The sequence below is a fragment of the Gossypium hirsutum genome, chromosome D07 (assembly GCF_007990345.1).
Source record: "Gossypium hirsutum isolate 1008001.06 chromosome D07, Gossypium_hirsutum_v2.1, whole genome shotgun sequence".
Lineage (NCBI taxonomy): Eukaryota > Viridiplantae > Streptophyta > Magnoliopsida > Malvales > Malvaceae > Gossypium > Gossypium hirsutum.
Window position 1 is genome coordinate 22378845 of NC_053443.1, and position 22330 is coordinate 22401174.

The window sequence follows — 22330 nt, forward strand, 5'->3', positions numbered from 1 at the left end:
CCCTTCATTTCAAAACCAAACAAAATTTAATAATTTAATAAGGGGATTCAAACCAAGGTACCCTTCCTTCCCTTAAGCTTAGGCTTTGATTTTTTTTTTCTAGTTTAACATGGTCATTGCTCACTCTTCTCCATATGCCTAGTCACGTGCTAATGCACTCTTCCTTTTTTCTCTTTCTCTTTCAAAGGTCTACGCCATTTGAGAGAAAAAGGCGAAGAGTGGAGGAGCAGTTGAAAAAGAGTGGTAAAGGTGTAAACAAAGTTTTGGAGCTTTTTGCTACTCCAAGTCAATTTGGTGACTGAATCGAGAAAAAAGGAAGATACTCTGTAAAGCAAAAACCAACGTACAAATCAAAGGGAGGGAGGGGCTTACGTTACGTAGGTTCCATGTGTTTATTTGTATAAAATTTTCGTTTCTCTTGTTTTGACACGCCCACGGTCTTCTTGCTCCCATAAAAAAGATATGTATCTTTCCTCGTTTTAATTAAAATGATTGTACTAAGTTTTTTATTTATTTTACAATTACAATCTCGCCCAGGACCCTAATTAAACTACTTCCCCTATAGCCACTAGCATTGTAATTAGTGAACGTTGTAAGCACATTAAAGACCTCTCTGTTTGTTTTGTTTTGTTTTCTTCTCTTTATTTTCTTCTCCTGCCCTGCCCTGCCCTGCCCACTGCACTGCACTGCTCTGCTCAGCACTTACCGGCATCCATCTAGCTCGTGAAGTCATGATCCTTTAGCCATCGTGTTTATCCTACTGCTTCCCTTCCTCTTGAATCATCTAATACTAATCCTATTCAAATTAGATTATTTATATCTATTGATTCTAATTCACAACTTATGAAGCAAAAGCAGTCTAAACTAATACCTATTAACCAGCTACAAGTATGAGATGCTCTCTCTTTTATTTATTTTGTAGCCCACTCTGATGTGACCCATTGGATCCATAAGATTCAACCCAAAAACATTCATAAATTTGAGCCACTTCTAGAAACTAAATGCCAAGCACCCTTGCCTTGCGCAGAGGAGAATGTAAAGAAAAGAAAATGCTTTGGACGAAATTTGTGGTTGTTAAATAATGTAGCTTTACAGAATTGGCATATGTGCATCAGAATAAAGGTAGATAAAAGACATGGTCTTGTTCTGTTGATGACATGAGCTACCAAATTGACCAGTGCCATTGCTCCACTGCATGCATTTAATACCAGGTTGCTCTCTCTCTCTTCTTCCTCTTTCGGTTGTCCTTTTCGTTTTTTTTTTAATTTTAATTGGTGTGAGATTTTATTAAACTCTATGGACTCTAATTATAGGTCTAAACCCAACCAAACTCTCGAGTATTGGAGCCTCATTACAGTACTTTAGTGTCAACTTTTATAGGAGTAAAACCTAGTCAAAGATGTGGTGAAATATTTGAGAGTGAATCTCTCATTTTGATCTTTATATTTCTATTTTCAATATTAAATTTATTAGTTTTCAACGTGACGTGAATATATATTCATTTTTTATTATTTAATAATTATATAATTGAAGTATAAGAAAATAATATATATATGTAATTAAACATTTTAAATATAATCATATATTGATATAGGAAAAACGTTATCCTTCCAATTTTACTTTGATTCTGAGTAAATCATCTTTTGGCAACATAAATATCTTAAAAAATAACTTAAAATAAATATATATTAGAGTTTGATTTAAGTTATATACAAATAATAGATGAAGTTAATTCTGTCACTACATCAAAACAGATTTTTAGCGGCGCTTTTTTATACCTTTAGCGGCGTTTTTTAGTGCCGCTAAAACTATTTGCGGCGCTTTTAGAAGCGTCGCTAAAAACGCCGCTAACTTTAGCGGCGCTTTTCTCACAAACGCCGCTAAAGACCAAGACCTTACGCCACTAAAGACCAAGACCTTTAGTGGCGCTTTTCCCACAAACGCCGCTAAAGACCAAGACCTTTAGCTTTAGCGACGCTTTTCTGAAAACACCACTAAAAATATATCTTTTAAAAAAATAATTTTTTTTCAAATAATATTTATTTCTATGATAAATATTATATCATGTTTTAAGGATAAATAAAAAATATTATTTAAATTAAATTTTCTACAAAAATTTTAACTTTAAAACTAAATATAAAAATAAAAATTAATGAATTTAAATTTAGAATTTAAAATAATAAATTAATAACACAATTAAAATCCAAAAGCTAGAACACTTAAGTAAAAATACAAATTTAGAATGAAAACTAAAATAAATAATACATATGCAAGGTAATAATATACAATGCATTTTCTTAATCAAGTAAATCTTGGTAATAAAGATATAATACATTTACTTAATCAAGGAAATCTTGTAATGAACTCAAACCAATGAGCCTTAGAGAAAAACTTTTGAGCATGGCTTCGAATTTGAACCGCAAATTTGGCTCCTACATACTCTGCATGAAAATAAGAGTATCTGTTCAAACCATAGTGAACATGGCAAAGATAAGTAAATCAGTTCAACTTTTTAAGATTGTTTTATAATGTTATAGTAAATTATTAAAAAATACATCTAAAAATAATAATAACTCAACTTTTTAAGATTGTTTGTGAAATAAAAAAATGTACACTACTGATATATCTACTCACTTAAGTTAATATAGGTAACCAAAGTTCAATCATATCTGCTGTCTGGACTCGTACATGTAACCAACACTCACACTTGACTAAAAGTGTCATAGATTTGTTATGCAATGTACACAAGTAAAAGAAAAATGATATAAGTTCATTTTTTATTAAATTTGGCACATATCTCAAAGGCATCATTGTTTTCTTCATTATCACTTGCAACCAACTTTTGTAAGTATGCATTTTTCGACAGAAGAGGAAACTGCATATACGTTCACAAAGATATAAGTTCGGATTGCATGTAAGATACAATGGAAATATGGAAAACATTCTAGTAAGGACATTACGCTTGAAGAGAATGCTCGACCATAGACGGAAATTCATGAAAACCGGAAGAAAATGCTTACCTTGTGCAGATAAATCAAATATATATATTGCCTTTACCTTTGAAGTCTGAAATCCTGCAATGGAAAACAGCATCTTGGAATCAGTTGAAGAAACCACCAAAACGGTAGACAACAAGCATCTCTCTATCTTTATTTTATTTTATTTTTTATTCAAAGAACGGGGAATCAATGAAAAAGGATAACAAAAGGATTATAAAAGTAATATAGTAATGAACAATCAAACATCAACTAACCAACAAATTAACAACAATATCATTCACAAATTAGAACTGAAATATGAGGAATCTACCAGACTATATATAATCACAAAAATCTAATAAAAAAATATCAATATTCCAACATTCAAGATCAGATTTTTACAGCATGGAAACCGGGAAAATGCCCACAATCAAAAAGATTTTTCAGAATGATAAAACAAATGCAGAAATTACCAAGAAATTTTCACCATCATTGAGGAGAATTAAATAGCAAAACTCAAAAAAAAGTAACCAAATTTACACAATAAACCCACCAATGAAAACAAACCTTCATAAGTTGTCTACAATGAATCAAATATCCTGTTAAGTGTTGCAAGCAGAAGCCTCATTCCTTGTTTATCAAAACCATCAGTGTCATGCTGCACAAACAAAGAATTTTATTTTTTGGAAAAGTTAGAAGGATTTACAAGGAAGTAACTGATTAAGAAGCAAAGAAAAACAAAGGCAGTACAGACATTAACAATGCATGAAAATACATAACTATATAGACATATAGAAAGGTTATAGCTAATCTAATAATGTAAGTTAAGCAAAGTCAAGCAAGCATGGCAGGTAAGAATGCCATTAACATGAGTTAACGTGTCAAAGGGTAGTTACATATCCGTTTTAACCTAAAAAAACTGCCTTCTCATCTTCCTCATCAATGGATTAACGAATTTTACACATGGAAAGTGGGCAGAAAAAATCTACTCGAAACAGCCACCAATATATTTTCAGGCAAGACATTAATCAATAAAAACAAAATACTAATAGTTAGTATTTACCAAATCCAAATTAAGTGTATAGGTTTAGTACCTTAATTCCATCAAATGAACCCATTATTAACTCAGCAGGTCTACGCAGAGTCTGTGACAAATCTTCATGCCTCTCCATTGCTTTCCTTATATTGCGGTACAGAGCAAACAGTTTTGATGCAAATTCCCTGTGCACTTTCTTCAAACAATCAAAACCTAAAGCTCTCAATGATGTAAATAAGAATTCAAGACAAAATACTACCAATATTGGTATAACAGTGTCAGTCAAAAACAATTCATAAACCTTTGACATATGAAGATTCATGTTATCACCATTTGCCAAGGGAATAGTCAATACTCCATCTAAGGGTTTTGTAACATCAGTAGCACATGATCCACCCAACCAAGATGCCTACACATAGATATAAAACCACTGTCACATGTGTATAAAAAAAACAACCTGGAAGAAAAACAACAAAAATATCAAATAGAGCCTAGAATAAAAAACTAACAAATTCATTGATCTCTTCTTCACAGTAGCCTCCTAGAGGGTGGTCCAAAGAAATCATGGATAAGTCCTCCCCATCTGCAAGAAAATCAATATAATGAACTGCTAATGAACAGATAAGGAAAAGACCAGAGGATTGATACCCAAAAGCCAAAACCAGGATATCAACAAACCCTTCTATTAGTTTCATCATTTCTTCCAGCGATATGTCTGGGTGATTCCATCCCATCTTCTGGTTTTCTTCCTTGAAGTCTATTGTGAACGACGTCGATTAACAATGAGACAGGAGATAAGGAAGAGGTGTGAACCCAAGCAGGGTTTGGATCGCAAGAGAGCGGGTGCAGAAGATTGCTACGTTCGATTAACTTTTGGGATTGCTGTTTAATTTATTGGTGTAGTTGTATTGACTGATGTTGTTGGAAATGGGAAATTTGGGGGGATTTCAGCTGAAGAAAAACAAACTTTTATTTGGGGGATTTAGGGCGCTGAGCAGAAGAGGGAGTAACGAGCGGGTAATCAAAAATCAATTTTTGGGAGTTAGCGGGATTTTTTATTTGCTTCCACATTTGCGGCGTTTTTAAAAAAACGCCACTAAAAGATTACATTCATGCTTGAAATGGCGTCGTTTTGATAAATTTTAATTTATATTTACGTCATTTTCTGAAAAAATTGCAATACATGTTTGCGGCGTTTTTCTATCAAAACGCTGATAATGTCTACCTTTTGCAGCGTTTTTCTGAAAACGCCACTAAGAAATTAAAATTCTTCAATTGAAACGGTGTCGTTTTGGGAAATTTTAATACATAGTAATGGCGTTTTTTGCTGAAAACGCCGCTAAAGCTCGCATATTTTTTATATTCAATTATTGTATCTTTCATATAAATTTTACATAAATTAAGAATTATTAAAATTTTAAGTAATATTTAAAAGAATTAGATAATATTATAAATTTTAGTTTTTTTATTTCATTTTTATTTTTGTAATTTTTTCTTATAATTTGGTCCTATCCAAATTAAATAATTACTTATATATCCATATCAAATATATCAAATATATCAAATGATTTAGATTAAATATTTTTAAATATAAAAGCATTAATTAATTGTATAAAATTGTATCATTTAACAAATCTCAAATAAACCTTAAACCTTAAATTAATCATTCAATATACATAAAGTCTATCTACTATATATCTCTTAAATAATATAAACTATACTCATAATTTCAATATATTAAATTTATTATTATCTCTTTTACAATTATACAAGAACATATTTAATATATAAAATAAAAAACTAATTAATCTAAACCCTAAACCTTAACTCGACCCTTGAAACCCTAAATCCTTAACTCTTAACCCATAATCCCTAACTCCTAACCCCTAAATCTTAAATCACAAACCTTAAACCATAATCCCTAATCCATAATCCCTAAATCCATATATAATCCCCAAACCTTAAAATAGTAACTCCTAAATTGGCCTTAAATCTTAAATTAACCATATACCTTAAATCATATAAACCCTAAACTATAATGATAATTAATTAAATATTTTAAAATTAATACTATCTTATCTTTTTCAATTATATATGAAATTATTTAATATATAAATTAAAAATATATTTAAAATATAAATTAAAAAAATAATTAATCTAAACCCAAAACCCTAACCCAACCCATGAATCCTTAAACCCTAAATCCATAACTATTAACCCCATAAACCCCTAACCCCTAAACCTTAAATCTCAACCATTAAACTATAATCCCTAAATCCATACTCCCTAAACCTTAAAATATTAATTCCTAAACCGGTCTTAAATATTAAATAAATCATATACCTTAAACCAAAAATCCTAAACTATAGTGTTAATTAATTCAATATTTTAAAATTAATACTATCTCTTTTACGATTATTTAAGAATTTTTTCAATATATAAATTAAAAAATAATCAGTAATCATTTACCCAAAAAACTTTAAATTTTTTTTAAATAATAGTATTTTAATTTTTCCATGTGTTTTATTTCAAATTATTTCTACATGCTATTATTTTTTTGAAGATTTTAAATATTCAATTAGAAATAAATTGAATTTTATTTAATTAATATAAATAAATAAATTAAGATAAAATGTTTCTAGCGGCGCTTTTCCAAAAACGCCGCTAAAGCCCCCAGCATTAGCGGCGCTTTTCCAAAAACGCCACTAAAGCCCGCTAAAGCCCCAAGCAATAGCGGCGCTTTCCCAAAAACGCCGCTAAAGACCCAAGCATTAGCGGCGCTTATCCAAAAACGCCGCTAAATCCCCCAGCATTAGCGGCGCTTTTCCAAAAACGCCGCTAAAGCCCAAGCATTAGCGGCGCTTTTTTAAAAACGCCGCTAAAGACCCGAAAGGTAAGAAAACGACACCGTTGGGCTTTGGTTTTTTGTGGCGTTTTTTCCATAAACGCCGCTAATGCTCATTTTTAGCGGCAATTTTCAAAAGACGCCGCTAATGCTCCATCTTTAGTGACGATTTCCGTAAAACGCTGCTAATGCTCGATTTTTACTGACGTTTTTTATCCAAACGCCGTTAAAAGCGCCGCTAAAAGTCTGTTTTGGTGTAGTGTGTTTTTAAATGTATTATCAATCAAATTAACAATTAATTTTTTTAGTTTTAATATTAAAAACTAATTTCTTTAAAATTTACATTCTAAATATATCTTATCATTTAAAATCAAATAAAAATTTTATTAATTAAAAATAAATTCAAATAGAATTAAAATATTATGAATAAAGTGAGACCACTATTGAGTTTATACCACATAATAATACTATGTAATAAATTAAATTTCACCACTCAAACGTTTTACCTAAATAACACTTAAACCGAGTTTAAAATTGTAAAACATACGAGAATACTTATAATTATACTTAAAGAAATATTTTATTCAAATATTAAAAAAGTAAATGTTGACATTTTCGTTGAATTTACTCTAAACAATTTATTCAAATATTAAAAAAAAGTAAAATGTTTAAAAAATATTTTATTCAAAATTCTCCAAACAATTTCCACTATTACACTCATGTTTGGTTGGGTGTAATGGCCATTACACCCCTATTCCGTGGGCCCCACTTAATCCTGTGTTTGGTTCGGTGTAATGCCCTAATACGGGCCTATTACGTTACGGATGTATTCCCAAAATTTCCTGCTTCAGCGCCGATTTGTATTCCCTTCCAAAAGCAAGGATTAGCTATTCAGTCTCTGTTTTACCCTCCCAAGCCGAAATCGACCTCTACCTTCTCCTTCCCAACATCAACAGAAGGTGCCAGCGAACCAAACCTCCACCCGCTCCTGTTTCACTTTCATCTTGGCATCTTTCGCCGACTCCACCGTCTCAAATCTCCGGCCCAATTGAAGCGGCAATTGAAGCTGCAATTTCTTGTAGCTTCTATTTTCTCCTGTAAGGGAAGTGTGGTTGTAGTGGCTTCCCAAATATATAGGCATGTGAGTAATCTCCATTTCTTTCCTCTCTGCATGCATTTTTAATGGGTGTTATTGAATTTTTTTTTATAAATACGATTAGTTTTTGGTGCGATTGTTTCAGTTCATTAGTTTCTTGGTAAATCGACATTTCGTTTCTTGCTGGTTATGATTTTTTTTCATTACCGAAGCTAGGATAGAGAAAATTTTGGGCTGGAAATGTTTTTACTATTTTTTATGCTTTATTTTGTTCGTATTTGTGCTTTTTGGGAGAAACGGGGGCTTTCTTGTATAAATACTTTTTCCAGGCAAATAAGGTGCTTTTTTTAAACTCTCGTTTTGTGGTGTCAGGTTTTGTGTTAACTAAATACTTTATACTTCTGCTTTTGAGGAACAGAAAGTGCAACACTCTCCTAGACCATATTTGGACCATTATCAGGTTATTTGTTTGCATTTTATGATACTGTATTACTTATCAAAGTGTTTTGAATCATGTTTGTAAACTTATGTCTCTGCATTATCATTCTATCTTGTATCTGTTATTATATTTCTCCTCGTTGTTTGCTTCTTGCAATATTACCTTTTTTATTCTTTTTTGGTGTTATTCTTTGTTCATGATTCACATATTACTAGCTAGTGTTTTCTTTTTAATGGAGAAGCAATTGTTTTTCTCTAAGCATTAAATACTTTCTGAACTTCATTGGTCTGATATTTGAACATTCTATCATTTTTTTAAAGCCTCCTGGATCTTAATTTAAATGTGACCGATATCATGTCATTCAATCCTTATTTGGTCCTTTTTTAAGAATAATATGTTAACTGAAATACAGAGAGGTGCACTTTACAAACAACAGCTGGACATGATTTTGCTTATTGGTTCACTTGCTGTTTTGTGGACTTCTGGTTATAAAAGAAAAACTTTGATTTAGGATTAATGATGATCTTAAACATAATTTTCTTTGTGCATCCGATATTATTTAGGTTGATGCAAGTAGTGGAGTGGGTAATGGTATCGTGCAGGTTGGAAAATGTTCCACATAGGAATGTTTAGGAGCTAAACATTTCCAAAAGAAAGTGCTTTTGATGTATGGGTTTAGATAATATCTTGATGACTAAGTGGAGTATTAATTTTGATTTACTTGTGTGCAGATTGAAAAAGTCTCAGGGACATTAATTATTGATTGGGTGATTGGTCAGCATACTCACATACTGGAATGGACAAGAAGAGCATTGGAACTTGAGGTTAGTTCCATAGTAGGATTATGTTAATTTATTCTTTTTCTGTATAGTAGGATGGTATCAATTCATACTGAGACTGTATAAATTTGTACCTGTACATGGTTATGAATTTTTTGAGACAAAAGTGAGAAAATGAAACATTTGATAGACTCATATTGACAACTGAAGTTGTTGACTTATTTTTTTCTTGGTCTGTAGCTCTTATTTGTTGTTTAATTTTCCTCTTTTTTTGTGTTCATTCACAGACTCACACATATTTTCTATTGCATAGACTCACACATATTTTCTTTCTTCTTGCCTCTGTTCTTTGCTTTCTCCCTCTAAAAATATTGGTCACAAATCCATTTGGTTCTATTTTCTTGAGCTACTTTTGTCAATGAGTGACAGAAGATGATGATTTTGACCTACCTTTCAAGCCAAGGTAGGTTGATTGTATCCTTAATTGGATTTGATGCTGATATATGATAACATGTTTGAATATATGAAATATAAGTATCCTGTGTTTGTCTTACTAACAGACAGTTATCATGAGTTGTTTCAAATTAAAATTGCCAGAAATCTGGAACAATGGTTAAACCACATCTTACTTTTTGTAATGTGCAGGATTGGGAGCCGTTGTCATTTCATCAAAGCAGGCAACATCAATAGTTGAAGTTTTTAGGATATTGGAGGAGGTAAGCCATCTCTGGATTTAGGGCCTGTAATTCTCTTATGTGTTTTTTATATATGGGAATTTCCATATCCATAGATTGCTCTTTGATGCAATAGATATCCTTGCCTTAGGAATCTCACCCTTACTAAGTTTCATGAGTGCTAAATAAAAGTTGTAAATGCACCTTCAACCAAGAAAGATAGTAATAACTTTTTTCATGTATTTGAATTCTATTATTTTATATTTAAATTGTGATAATTGAATCTCATTTGCTTAGTTGTATTTGCGGTTTATGGTTAATTGTAACGACAGGTACTATTAAATCCATAGTTATCTATTAAATCGATTCCTTCTGTTCTTTATGTGTCTTGTTGGCGTTTTGTCTATATTTGGGTCATAGATCTTGACTTGCTGACAATGCCTTTTTAATACTGTTTACAGTGATTGATTTTGCTTTTACATCTACTCTTGTTTGTGCAAAGTACTGTGTGAAGTGTATATGTTGGTACTTTTAATCAAATAAGTTGGTTCTTTCACATGCCATATTCAATATCTTGAATGGGAGTCTTCAAATGGTATGGGAGACTGCTTTGGGGAAATATATGAAGATTTAAGACAAAAATTCAATTGTGATGTCGTAGTTGATGCATGGCTTTCCTCTACATAACGGACTTTCAAAGTTAAACTATTTTATCTAGTTTTCATTTGGAGACCATGATATCTTTTTAAAATTATTTCAAAATATTTTTATACAATGTAATTTTAAATATAACTTATTATTGTTATTTAAATACTCGTTCTGTTATTATTATTTGAATAAACTTAACATTTTTGTCTGTTGATATACTATTTGCAGGCTCTAGTGCATTTTAAAGGGTAATTATATTATTATAGATAATCTGCTCCAAATAATTTATAAAGATATTTTTGGAATAACTGATATCCAAAAAGAGATTTAAAAAAAAGAATGACATGGAAAAAGCAACCTTGTATACATTCTGTAATTTTATCTATGCAAAAGTTACAAGATGTCATAATATATGTGTAACCATATTAAATATCATCTCTTGTAAGTATACTTAATATTGTATCTAGTTAATTTACAACAGTTAAGAACCACATATATGTTAAGATAATTTGCTTATAAACTTTGAATGTATTTAGTAGAGCGTAAAAATAGAAAGATTGAGCGTAAAAATAGAAAAAAAAATCTCAAAAGAGAAAATACATTCATTTTTCATCCATAATTAATGGAAACACTCTTCATCCCATGCTTAAGTTGTATTGGAAGATGAAAGGCAGTGACTTTACCTTTGATTATGTGGGGATGAGAGTGTTAGAGATTAGTTGCTTGGATATTAACTATGAAGTCTGTTTTAACGTTATGATCCATATCACAATGTTTCTACCTCCTTATTTATTACAAGTATAATTATGTGTTTGATCGATTATAAAATAGTATTAATTTTAGATGATTGATAAAGAAATGAATTTCAAGTTGCAAAGATAGTTTTCATTTCTATTTTGTACTTTGTAAAGATTCTAAATTTGTATTGTTCATTTTTCTTTGATAGTGTGTTATTGCTTCCTTTTCTTCTTTGGATTGTTTGATAGCTTCCTCCACCCACAGTTGAGCGTCTTGAATTAACTCAATCATTGTAATTTCTTTAGCAATTAAATTATTTAATTTTATTTTACTGTTATTGAAATTATGATTGGAGAAATGATACCCTTTTACTACGATTTGACTATATGGAACACATTAATATCTTGCAGTAATGGCTCGTCTGCCTTTAATTGCACAAAGTGTGAGGCGTAAAAGAATTGGTATTGCATTGACAATATGGTTGCAAATCTGTAGAATTGTGAGTTGGTTCTTACTTACATTGGGTGCCATCCATAGCCTACATACTTATAGACCAATGATTAGGTCATATATTTTAGATTTTTATGCACAACGGGATTATGTGAAAAGGCTTATATATGCTAGTGACGAGACCTGTATTGAACAAGTTAGGATGAATAGATTTGCCTTTTTTAAACTATGTGAGATGTTACAAACGTTAGGGGGATTGAAGTCGTCAAGGAACATGCTTGTTGATGAGCAAGTGGCAATGTTTTTACATATCATTTCCCATCACCTTATAAATCGAGTTATCAAGCATCACTTCAATAGGTCCGGGGAAGCTGTTAGCAGATCATTTCATAGTGTTTTAAATGCTGTCATACGCTTACAAGATGTGTTATTTAAAAAGGCAGAGCCAATTACAGCTAATTCTTCAGACACAAGGTGGAAATGGTTTAAGGTATTGGACTGAGTTTTATATATAGATTGTACATAATTTAGTTGATTTAGATTTAAATTTAGTATCCTAACTCAAGGTTTTATAACATGTGATATAGAATTGTTTAGGTGCTCTTGATGGAACCCACATCAAGATTAGGGTTCCAACAGTTGATAAACCTAGATATCGAACACGAAAAGGTGACATAGCAACAAATATGCTAGGTGTTTGTACACCTGATATGCAATTTGTTTATGTTCTTCCTGGTTGGGAAGGTTCTGTTGCTGATGGACGGGTTCTTCGAGATGCCATTAGTAGGAGACATGGACTAAAAGTTCCTCATGGTAAAGTGGATTGTTATAGGACTTTGAATTATTCATTAAGATCAAACTTTTTGTGTTGAATTAATCATTTTAAAAAAAGTTTTATTTTCTAGGTTGTTATTATCTAGTTGATGTTGGATACACAAATTGTGAGGGATTTCTTTCACCTTTTAGAGGATAACGATATCATTTGAACGAGTGGCGTCAGGGTTATCAGCCAAGTTCTCCGCAAGAGTTTTTTAATATGAAACATGCCTCAGCATGTAATGTTATTGAAAGATGCTTTGGGTTATTAAAACTTAGATGGGGAATACTTAGGAGTCCATCATTTTATCCCATAAGGGTGCACAATAGAATCATTATTGCATGTTGTTTGCTCCATAATTTTATTCGAACCCATATGAGTATTGATCCTATTGAAGCGGATGTGGGAGAAGGATTACCTAGTAATGTGGTAGATGACGATGAACCAAATATCGTAAATATTCATCCATCGGATGCTTGGGCTACTTGGAGGATGGAACTAGCCAACCAAATGTTCAATGAATGGCAAGCATCTAGAAATTAGTTAGGTTTAGGGACAAAATGAGTTTGAGTTAATTTGTTTATGTTATTTTATGTATTTAGTTTGTGAAACTTTGGTGGTGTTTGAATTGATTTTTGTATTGTACTAAACTTATTGAATTATAATTTAATTTCTTTTCATTCAGCATGTGTTATAATTTTATACAGTATTGAGCTTTTGATTCATGATATTGAACTTAATTATAATTTTATAAAGTGTTCACCTTTTGATTCATGTTATTAATAGTAATTAATATAATTTGTTTTTTTCTTAAGATGATTATGTCAGGTGTTTCAGGATCAAATGTTTTTTCTCAAGCTTCTCGAGGAACCAAAAGGAAATGGGTTCCAGAATAAGATGCAGCATTGGTTTCCTGCATGGTGGACTTGCACAATGCTGGAACATTTAATGCTGATACCGGGTTCAAAGCTGGTTATTTAAACGAGTTAGAAAAAATGCTAGAAAAGGCTTTACCCAATACAATGTTGACGGCTAGACCTAATATTGAATCAAAGATTAGGTTACTAAAAAGGGAGTGGTCAATCGTGTATGACATGCTTAATGGCCAAAACAATAGCGGTTTTGGTTGGGACGAGCATAGACAGCTCTTTGTTGCTGAAAATGCGGTTTGGGGCTCTTATTTAAAGGTAAGAATTATTTCAAGTCTTTATTATCTTATTTTTACCAAACTTATAACTAATATGATTTCCTCATTTTTTTAGAGTCATAAAGAAGCCACTCAATTCAGACATCGTACTTTCCCTTACTACGACCACCTTACTGCCATATACGCAAAAGATTGAGCGACTGGAAAAGATGCTCAAACAGTCACTGATGTTCTTGAAGAAATAAATGCTCAGGGTGTACCTACTACAGATATGAATGAAGAAAGAAACGAATTCTATGACTGCGAAGCTGACGTCTCTTTGGATAACATGGATGTTTCTGCTACGGAGCCGCGACAAGATAGAAACCAAGGGGGTTCCTCATCTTCAAACAAGAAAAAGAAGAATTCTGATGCAGGTGATAATATTTCTTCTTCATTTAATGAGGCTGCCACTTTATTGGCCGAAAACATGCGGGCCATTGGCAAACAAATCAGTAGGAGTATTGCCTCCGATGTGGTAGTTCAACAGAAGTCAGAAGAATTCCAGATCATCCAAGAAAAAAACTACAAATTTATATTCAACCTTATGTGAAATAGAAGGTTTAACAGTGGATGAGCGGTATCGAGCATTGAGTAAAATTCCAGATCATCCAACTCAAACGCTCGTTTTCTTTAGACGTTTACCTTCTGATGTGCGGTTGGAATGGGTCAGAAGATTTCTTGCTGACTATTAAACTTCTTGTTTCCGTTGATGATATTTTCGTAACTTTTTCTGTTTGTAATATTTGAGATGGTATGTCATTACAATCTTCTAACTTTTTGATGTTCTAAAACTGTATAACATATGGATTATGACATAAAATTTCATGAATTTCATTTAACCTTTTGTTAATATATGAAAATTATGTTTATGCAAAATATAATTCTCAAGTTATTTATTACTGGTAATATTTTTTTATTGTAGAATAATTAAATTATTTGTTCCACTAATGATATTTAGCACATTAAAATATGTATTGCAGTTTAAAAATAATAAAGTAGATTATAAATTATATTTAATAATTATTATTTTAAATTATATTTTATAGTATTATATATTATGATTTTAGTAAATTCATATAAGAATATTTAATACTAAGAATTTTATCAAATTATATATTTTTATTAAATTATATTTAATAATAATTATTTTAAATAATTTTTTATAGTATTATATATTATGATTTTAGTAAATTCATATATTTTATTAAATTATATATTTTTATTATATTATATTTAATAATAATTATGTTAAAATATGATTAAATTATTTAGTATTTATATTAATAATCTTATTAAAATTTAATAACAATAACAATAATCATCTACCTAAAAAAATTATGCTAAGGGTATTCTAGTGATTTTAGTTTTTTTTCCATATGCTATTACACATCTATTCCATTCAACCAAACACAAGAATACAATTACGCCTCTATTCCATTCCATTCAACCAAACAAAAGAATTACCTATTACGCCTCTATTCCATTACGCATCTATTCCATTACACCTCTATTCCATTACAGCGAACCAAACGTGCCCTGAGTTTAAATGAATTTACCATTCAATTCCACGCCATGATTTACAAGTAGAGGTGGATAAGGCCTAATAAAATTTTAGGCCCGTTTGATAGCTCTATATTAAAAAATGAGTGTAAAATTTTATCCAAGTTCAATCTGGATAAAAAAATTTATATTATTTTTTATACAAAAAAATTTAAAAGAACATAATAATAAAAAATACTAAAAAAGTTACAATAAATGTTTCTCAACAAATTAAAAATAAATTAAAACAAATTTTATACTTAAATAACACTAAGATAAGTGCAACTTAACAAGCAAATGCCTCTAAAATAGTAGCAATATTAACAATAAAACAATAATTATACAATATCTAAACAATAACAATAAAATGGCAGCAATATAATAATGAAATGACAACGAAACAATGAGAAAACAACAGCAAAATAACTTTATTTTCTTTTACAAGTTCAGGCTGGGCAAAAAAAAAATTATATATTTTTATTCAAGCCCTCTCACTTTTTAGATCATGGACAAATCTATTCACAATATATGCGACTGCCAAAAAAATTGATAAGATCAGAAAATTGAAACATATTGTTATTAAATTTAATTATTTAATTTAAATGGATAAAACTTTATTATATATCTCACATTAGTCGATAAGATTATAGCTATTATTAGTTATTAATTTAATGTTACATTAAATAATAAAAAATATTTGTAATAATTTTATTTAGTAATATTCGAGTCCATTTATAGTTTAATTAATTAAATAAAAACTCCTATTATTATATAAAAAACATTAATTATGATTATTAATATAATATTTTTATATTGTTGACATAACTTTAGCTATTATTAATAATTAATTAATAATATAATTGAATTAAAAAATATATTACATTAAAAACAAATATTTTTAATGTTAATTTTGTAATATAAGGAATAATATTTTAGATTCTAACACCACATGTGATTTTATGCATCTAATATTTAATTAGTCTTTAAAACATTATATTTTTAATTACAGTGATTAGCGTTAAATATTCTCTTATTTGAATTATTGAATATAATTAAATTATATTAACTTATCAATTCAAATATTATAATAGAACACTTTCAAATAATAATTAAAGCATTTTTAACATATTCAACGTATAGCATAGTTTTACTTTATGTAATTAAGGCAAAGTAACATTATTCAAAATAATACATAATTAACTTTAATATTAATTAAATAATAATAAAGATGCTTATAATCTTATTTAAGTAATGGCTCTACTTGATTGAGTCTTAACTCAATTGGTATCGACATTGTTATCAATACATAACGTGAGTTTTAGTTTTACTTTTTTTTTTACGTCGACTCAACTTAACTAAAGATGAGGTGAAATATTTGGGAGCAAATCTCTCTTTTAGTTATTTCTCTTTCTATTTTGAGTTTTAAATTTACTTATAAACATTGTTAGTAGTAGCAATAGGACATGTGAGTTTTGACTTTATTTATTATGTATCAAACTTCATAGAGCTCCAATGAGTGATCTTTTGTGAGTGTGTTTTCCTTTCCCAATTTAACTCAATTCAAGAGATCCACTAAAATGTATTTTTCTTTAGTTTTTTTCATGGCCACCATTACTAATCTTGATACCTTAATAGCACCATCCAAATCATCCAATTCAACCTACTATCTCAGGTTCCAATCAAATTACTTGGTAGCCATAACTTTACCGCATGGAAGGTTCAACTCCAAATGTTAGTGTATGTTCACGATTTATATTGTCATCTTAATGGATCCACCTTTGCACTTTGAAAATCATCATTGCCAACAATAGAGAAACATAAAACATTGCTTGCAAACATTGGTTCCACTAGGACAAACAAATCCAAAATGCCATTTTGGCATCAATACACTTGACAATTACCTTTACAATTAATAGGTTATCGAGACCTACAAAAATAAAATTTATTTGAAAAAATAAATTAGTAGGTAGCAACGAATAAGATCATATTTATAGAGATCGGTGATAATTATATTTCACAAATAAAAAAACAAGTGAAATAAATAAAAGGGGTGAAGGGGTTAGTGTTGGAAAATATGGACATCACATATATAATAATAGTAATTACATGTTATTATTTACTACCATAAAAGATTATGTGACAACCCAAAATTGACCCTAGTCGGGAAGTGGTTTCGGGACCGCTAAACCGAGTCATAAAAATAATTAGCTGTCATATTTGATGCTTATTATATGTATATATGCATGTGTGAAAATTTCATATTTGAATTTTGTTTAATTGTAGGTGAATTTTAGTAAATAGGACTTATGTGAGAAAATTTTGAAATGTGGTAGGTCAAAGCATAAGGATCTATTAGTGCATGAAATAAAAAGGGGGGACTTGCATGTAAATTCCCCCCCTAATTAGTAGTGGCCGGCCATGACAAGTATGGTAGACCAATTGTGATGGGCAAGAACATGTCATAAACATGTTAAGTTAGTGTTTCATGGGAAGTATGATAAAATAAGGAGCATAGGAATAAAATAATGAAAGGGAATATGATGAAAACAAAAAAAAAGTGTGTGGTTGTTCCCCCATTTTGCCGAAACTAGAAAGAAAAATAAAAAAAAAGTGTTCATCCTTTGGTTCATCCTTGGCCGAAAATTTTAAGGAGGAAGGAAGAAGAAAGGTTGAAGAGGTTCGGCCATGCATGTAACTAGGCTAAGGTATGTTTGATGATGTTCCATGAGATGCATGCATGTTTTAGTTGTTAGCTTGAGTTCTACCTAGCCCATGGTCTAAATCTTGCTATGTGATGGAAATGACACTCGGCCATGGATGCATCATTCTTGCTTGGTGTTGATGTTGTGTTGGTGAGATACCAAGTTATTTTTGTGACCAAGTTGAGATTTGAATTTTTGGAATGAGTAAGGTATTCGGCTATGGTAAATATAAGGGTGATGGATGTTGTGTCATGCTAAATCTAGATGAACAATGTTAGTGCTTATATCTCGATATTCATGAGTTTCTTTCTTGGTTTTACCTCAAACCCATGAAGTATTTTAATTGGTGTTGTTAGAAGTTTCGGTCATGGGATTATAAGCTTGTTAGTTTTGATGATGAAATTTATGCCTTGCAAGGGTAAATGGTGTCTTGATGCATTCGGCCATGGTAGAAAGTAGAAGTGAAATGGTAGTAAGATAAAATGCAAAATGTTAGTATTTGATTACTAGTGTATAAATGCGTATTAGCCGAGTTTTGAATTTGAAACGAAACGGTATATAACTAATACAAGTAACCATACTTGTGGGAAGTATTAAGCATATAATTGGCCTCAACATATACATGCATACTCGGCCACATAAGAAGATTTGTGTTGCATGCATTCGGTTAGAGGCAAACATATTGATGCCTATATCTTGGTTAGGACAATCGGCTAAAAGGGAGTGTGGGTTAATATGTTGAGTTGATGCATGATTTCACATGTATGTGACTTTAACGTCTAATGTATAAATATGGGCTAAGTGCCTAGTGTTCCTCTTTTCGATGCTCAAATGATTAAATCAATTTATTTGTTTAATTAAGCTCAAGAGCAAAGGGGATCTAAATCCGATAAAGGGAAGGAAAAAGTGGTCGAATAGCCATCGAAATCGTTTGACAATATCCGAGGTAAGTTCTTGAGTAATAGAGCTTAAATTATGATTTGATTAGATCATGTTTTAAGCAAATCAAAATCATGCTCTTTGTGTGTGGCTATTGAGCCGAAATTGCAAGAATGATAAGTGTCTTGTGTTTGAGTTTTGCTAATGAAAATGAAATACGAATGTGTCATGATTTATTGTTAAATGTGCATGGTTATTTGAATGATGTCCGGGCTAAGTCCCGAAGGCTTTGTGCTAAGTGACCATATCCGGACTAAGATCCGAAGGCATTTGTGCGAGTTACTAATTCCGGGCTAAGCCCGAAGGCATTGGTGCGAGTTACTAAATCCGGGTTAAGTCCTGAAGGCATTTGTGCGAGTTACTATAACCGGGCTAAGTCTCGAAGGCATTTGTGTGAGTCACTATAACCGGGCTATGTCCCGAAGGCATTTGAACGAGTAGCTATATCCGGTTAAATTCCGAAGGTACGTGATTTGGGAATGAATGATCTTGCTGTAAAAATTTCAGTTAATACGCTTGTAACATCCCAACATTGAGGTATGTTTCGTATGTGCTTTGAATTAGTTGAGCCCTTACAAATAAGTATTCGCTCGGTTGATAAATGAGCTACCGGCCTTTGGCTAAGTTGATCTTTTGTGTATGAACATAAGGGTTGGTAACGTGAAGTAAGTATGATATTGAAAATTTGTGCATATGAAATTATCCGTTTAGCTATATGAATGCTATACTTTTGTTGTGCTGGAATCCTTTGCTCAAAACTTACTAAGCATAAATTGCTTACTCCGTTTCTTTGTTTCTCTGTTTTATAGATTTTGGCTCGTCAGCTATCGGACTCGGGATTTTTGGAAGTTGAAGTCTCCCACACTATCAAAGCCCTTTTGGTACACTTTTGGTTGAACTCTGAAAATGGCATGTATAGGACTACCCTTTTTGTTGTGGGTCATGGACCCTTTGGATTTGTATAATTTTGGATAGCCATGCGAAAATGGCTTATATATGTTTGAGCATAATGTTATAATCATTTGGTATGGATATGGTTATTGAGAGGTGTGGATATGCTTAACAAGGATTGGCCATGGGAATGGTTAATCACTATCATAATTTGTGCTATTTATGCTAAAAGGGCTAGTTGAATCATGGAAACTATGAAATAGGTAAAGTCTACCTTAAAGGCAGATGCTGACAGCAGCAGTGATGTAGATTTGGAAAATCACTAAAAATAGTAGGAATGGAATTAAATAGTGAATAAATTATGTAAACGAACCTTGATGAATCTATTTTCATAGGAAAGTAACGAAACGATCATATGGACAGTATGTTAAGAGATATTCAGGTTCTCGTGAGACAGGGCCAGAACGGTTTCTGGATTCCCTGTTCCGACTTTGGAAATTCATTATAAATTAACCAGAGATAATTAGGAGTCATGTCATATATGTATAGATTCCTATCTGAGTCTAGGTTCTATAGAAACAAACGACATCAGTATTGAAGCCCTGTACAGGGAGATATCCAAGTCGTAATGCGCAAAGGTCAGTGTAGTCGATCCCTGTAACATGGGAGACTTTGACTAATAAACTGTACTAATTGGCCCGACCAAAAATTCTAGAAAAAATATGTAGATGGGCATATGAGTCTAGTTTCAGGGAAAAATTACGAAACTGATTTTCGAGTTGTGAAACTCAAGATATGATTTTTAAGGTGACAGTGACACAGTTAGCCAACTGCCTGGAAATTTTTTTAAATGGATTGCGATAGTAAGCGAATTTAGTCTGTGAACCCCTTGTGTCCGACTTCGGCAACGGTCTCGGGTACGGGATGTTACAGATTAGTCCAAATTAAAGTGATCTAATTCGGCTAAGGTTTATTGGGCTTTAGTTATTAAATAAAGTATAGACCAAATATATGTAGATACTCTAGTAACTAATTTCTAATTGATGATGGACTAATTAGAAATTAGGGCTAATATGCAAAAGTTATATATATTAGTATTATGGTCTCCAAATTACACATGTTTAACTTTTCTAACATCCCACCTTTAGAAAAGAGAGAGTCATATTCTCTGAATTACTTGTGTGCTAATTTGAAAGATCAAAACCACAAGATCGAAGATTTCAAGAAATTAATGGATTCAGGTACGCTTCCATGTTTAGTTTTGTTCTTGATGATTTGATATGATAGATGTTGGCTAATGAAGTTTTCTCTAACAAATGGTGTTTTTAATCATCCATGTCAAATCTTTTAGATTTATGTTGATTAGGATTTTAATTTTCAATTTGATTATTTATGAAAATAGATGCAATATATGTATTGTTGTGGAAGCAAACTTTATATAACATATAAATATATAAAAGCCTGTGCAGGTTTGGTTTCATTAGGAACTGTATATGATATAATTGTTTCATAAATTTGAATGGAATGCTTTGCTGCATTATGAAATGATTTTTCATTGTTGTATGAATATGTTATTATATTTTTAATTAGAATTCAGTTGTGATTAATTATGAATTCATATTTTTAGGATTTTCTTAATGATATAAATTATGTTTAATTGGTGATAATTACAATTCATATGTCATTAACATCATAAATACATTAAGAAAACGTAATCGTCATCATAGTTGTGCTGCCAATTTATTCTACACATAGAATAAATGTGGAGTAAATCATTTTGGAATTTGGATAATATGATTGTTATATGGCTAAATCAAGAATGGATAAACTTGGTTTAATAACTTGTAAAATTTGGCGTTTCAAAAAAAAAAAAAGGTTTTGAATGTCTTAAGTTTTTATGATTTTATATATTATAAGTATAAAAGTATGCGTTTGTGTCAAATTTCATGATTTGATTGAGCATATTTATGCTTGCAAGAATAGAAGGTTGTTCATGTTTTATGATATGTAAAAAATTCCACCGGTTTTTATTTATTAAATAAAAATAGTTGAAGAATAAAATTTTTGATTTTTTATTACGTCATAAAGATAATTTTTTTGAGTTATTTTAGGAATCGTATAGTAATCAATGTTTCAATTTTAATCTTTGATTGTTATGAAAATTTTAAATTTGAATATAGGTATATTTATATATATATGTCGAAACCATTTTTTTGAAAACAAAAATTAGTAGTCGACTTGAAAATGAAAATTGGAGTCGCTATCGATCTTTTATTGAGCTGTGATCGGGTCACCCTGAAATTTTAATAAAACATATTGATTTACTAAAATAACGATTTTGGTCTTCGAATTTTGAGAAAATAGATTCGGGAGTCGGTTGCGCACAAGGAAGGGTTATCACCCTCGCAACGCCCAAAAATTGGTACCGAATTGATTGCTTAATGTCTTAGTGTTGAAAATTTGAAAAGATTTTAAAATACGATCCTTTGAAAAGAAAACTTGAATAATCGAATTGGATGATAAGACATGCCCATTTCAAAGAAATAAATTGTCACACTCAGTGAGCTAGG

General features: G+C 30.9%; 1 protein-coding gene across 1 annotated transcript; it reads right to left on the bottom strand.

Moving 5' to 3' along the window:
• Positions 1–2268: 2268 nt before the first annotated feature.
• On the bottom strand, positions 2269–5038 carry LOC107954434 (uncharacterized). The gene is made up of 6 exons (XM_016889994.2): positions 4693–5038; positions 4524–4597; positions 4316–4423; positions 4073–4210; positions 3546–3636; positions 2269–3074 (listed from the first exon to the last, which is right to left on the bottom strand). Exons 2-5 carry the CDS (start codon positions 4578–4580, stop codon positions 3559–3561), a joined length of 381 nt encoding a protein of 126 aa, XP_016745483.1. The 5' UTR covers positions 4581–4597; positions 4693–5038; the 3' UTR covers positions 2269–3074; positions 3546–3558.
• Positions 5039–22330: the final 17292 nt, after the last annotated feature.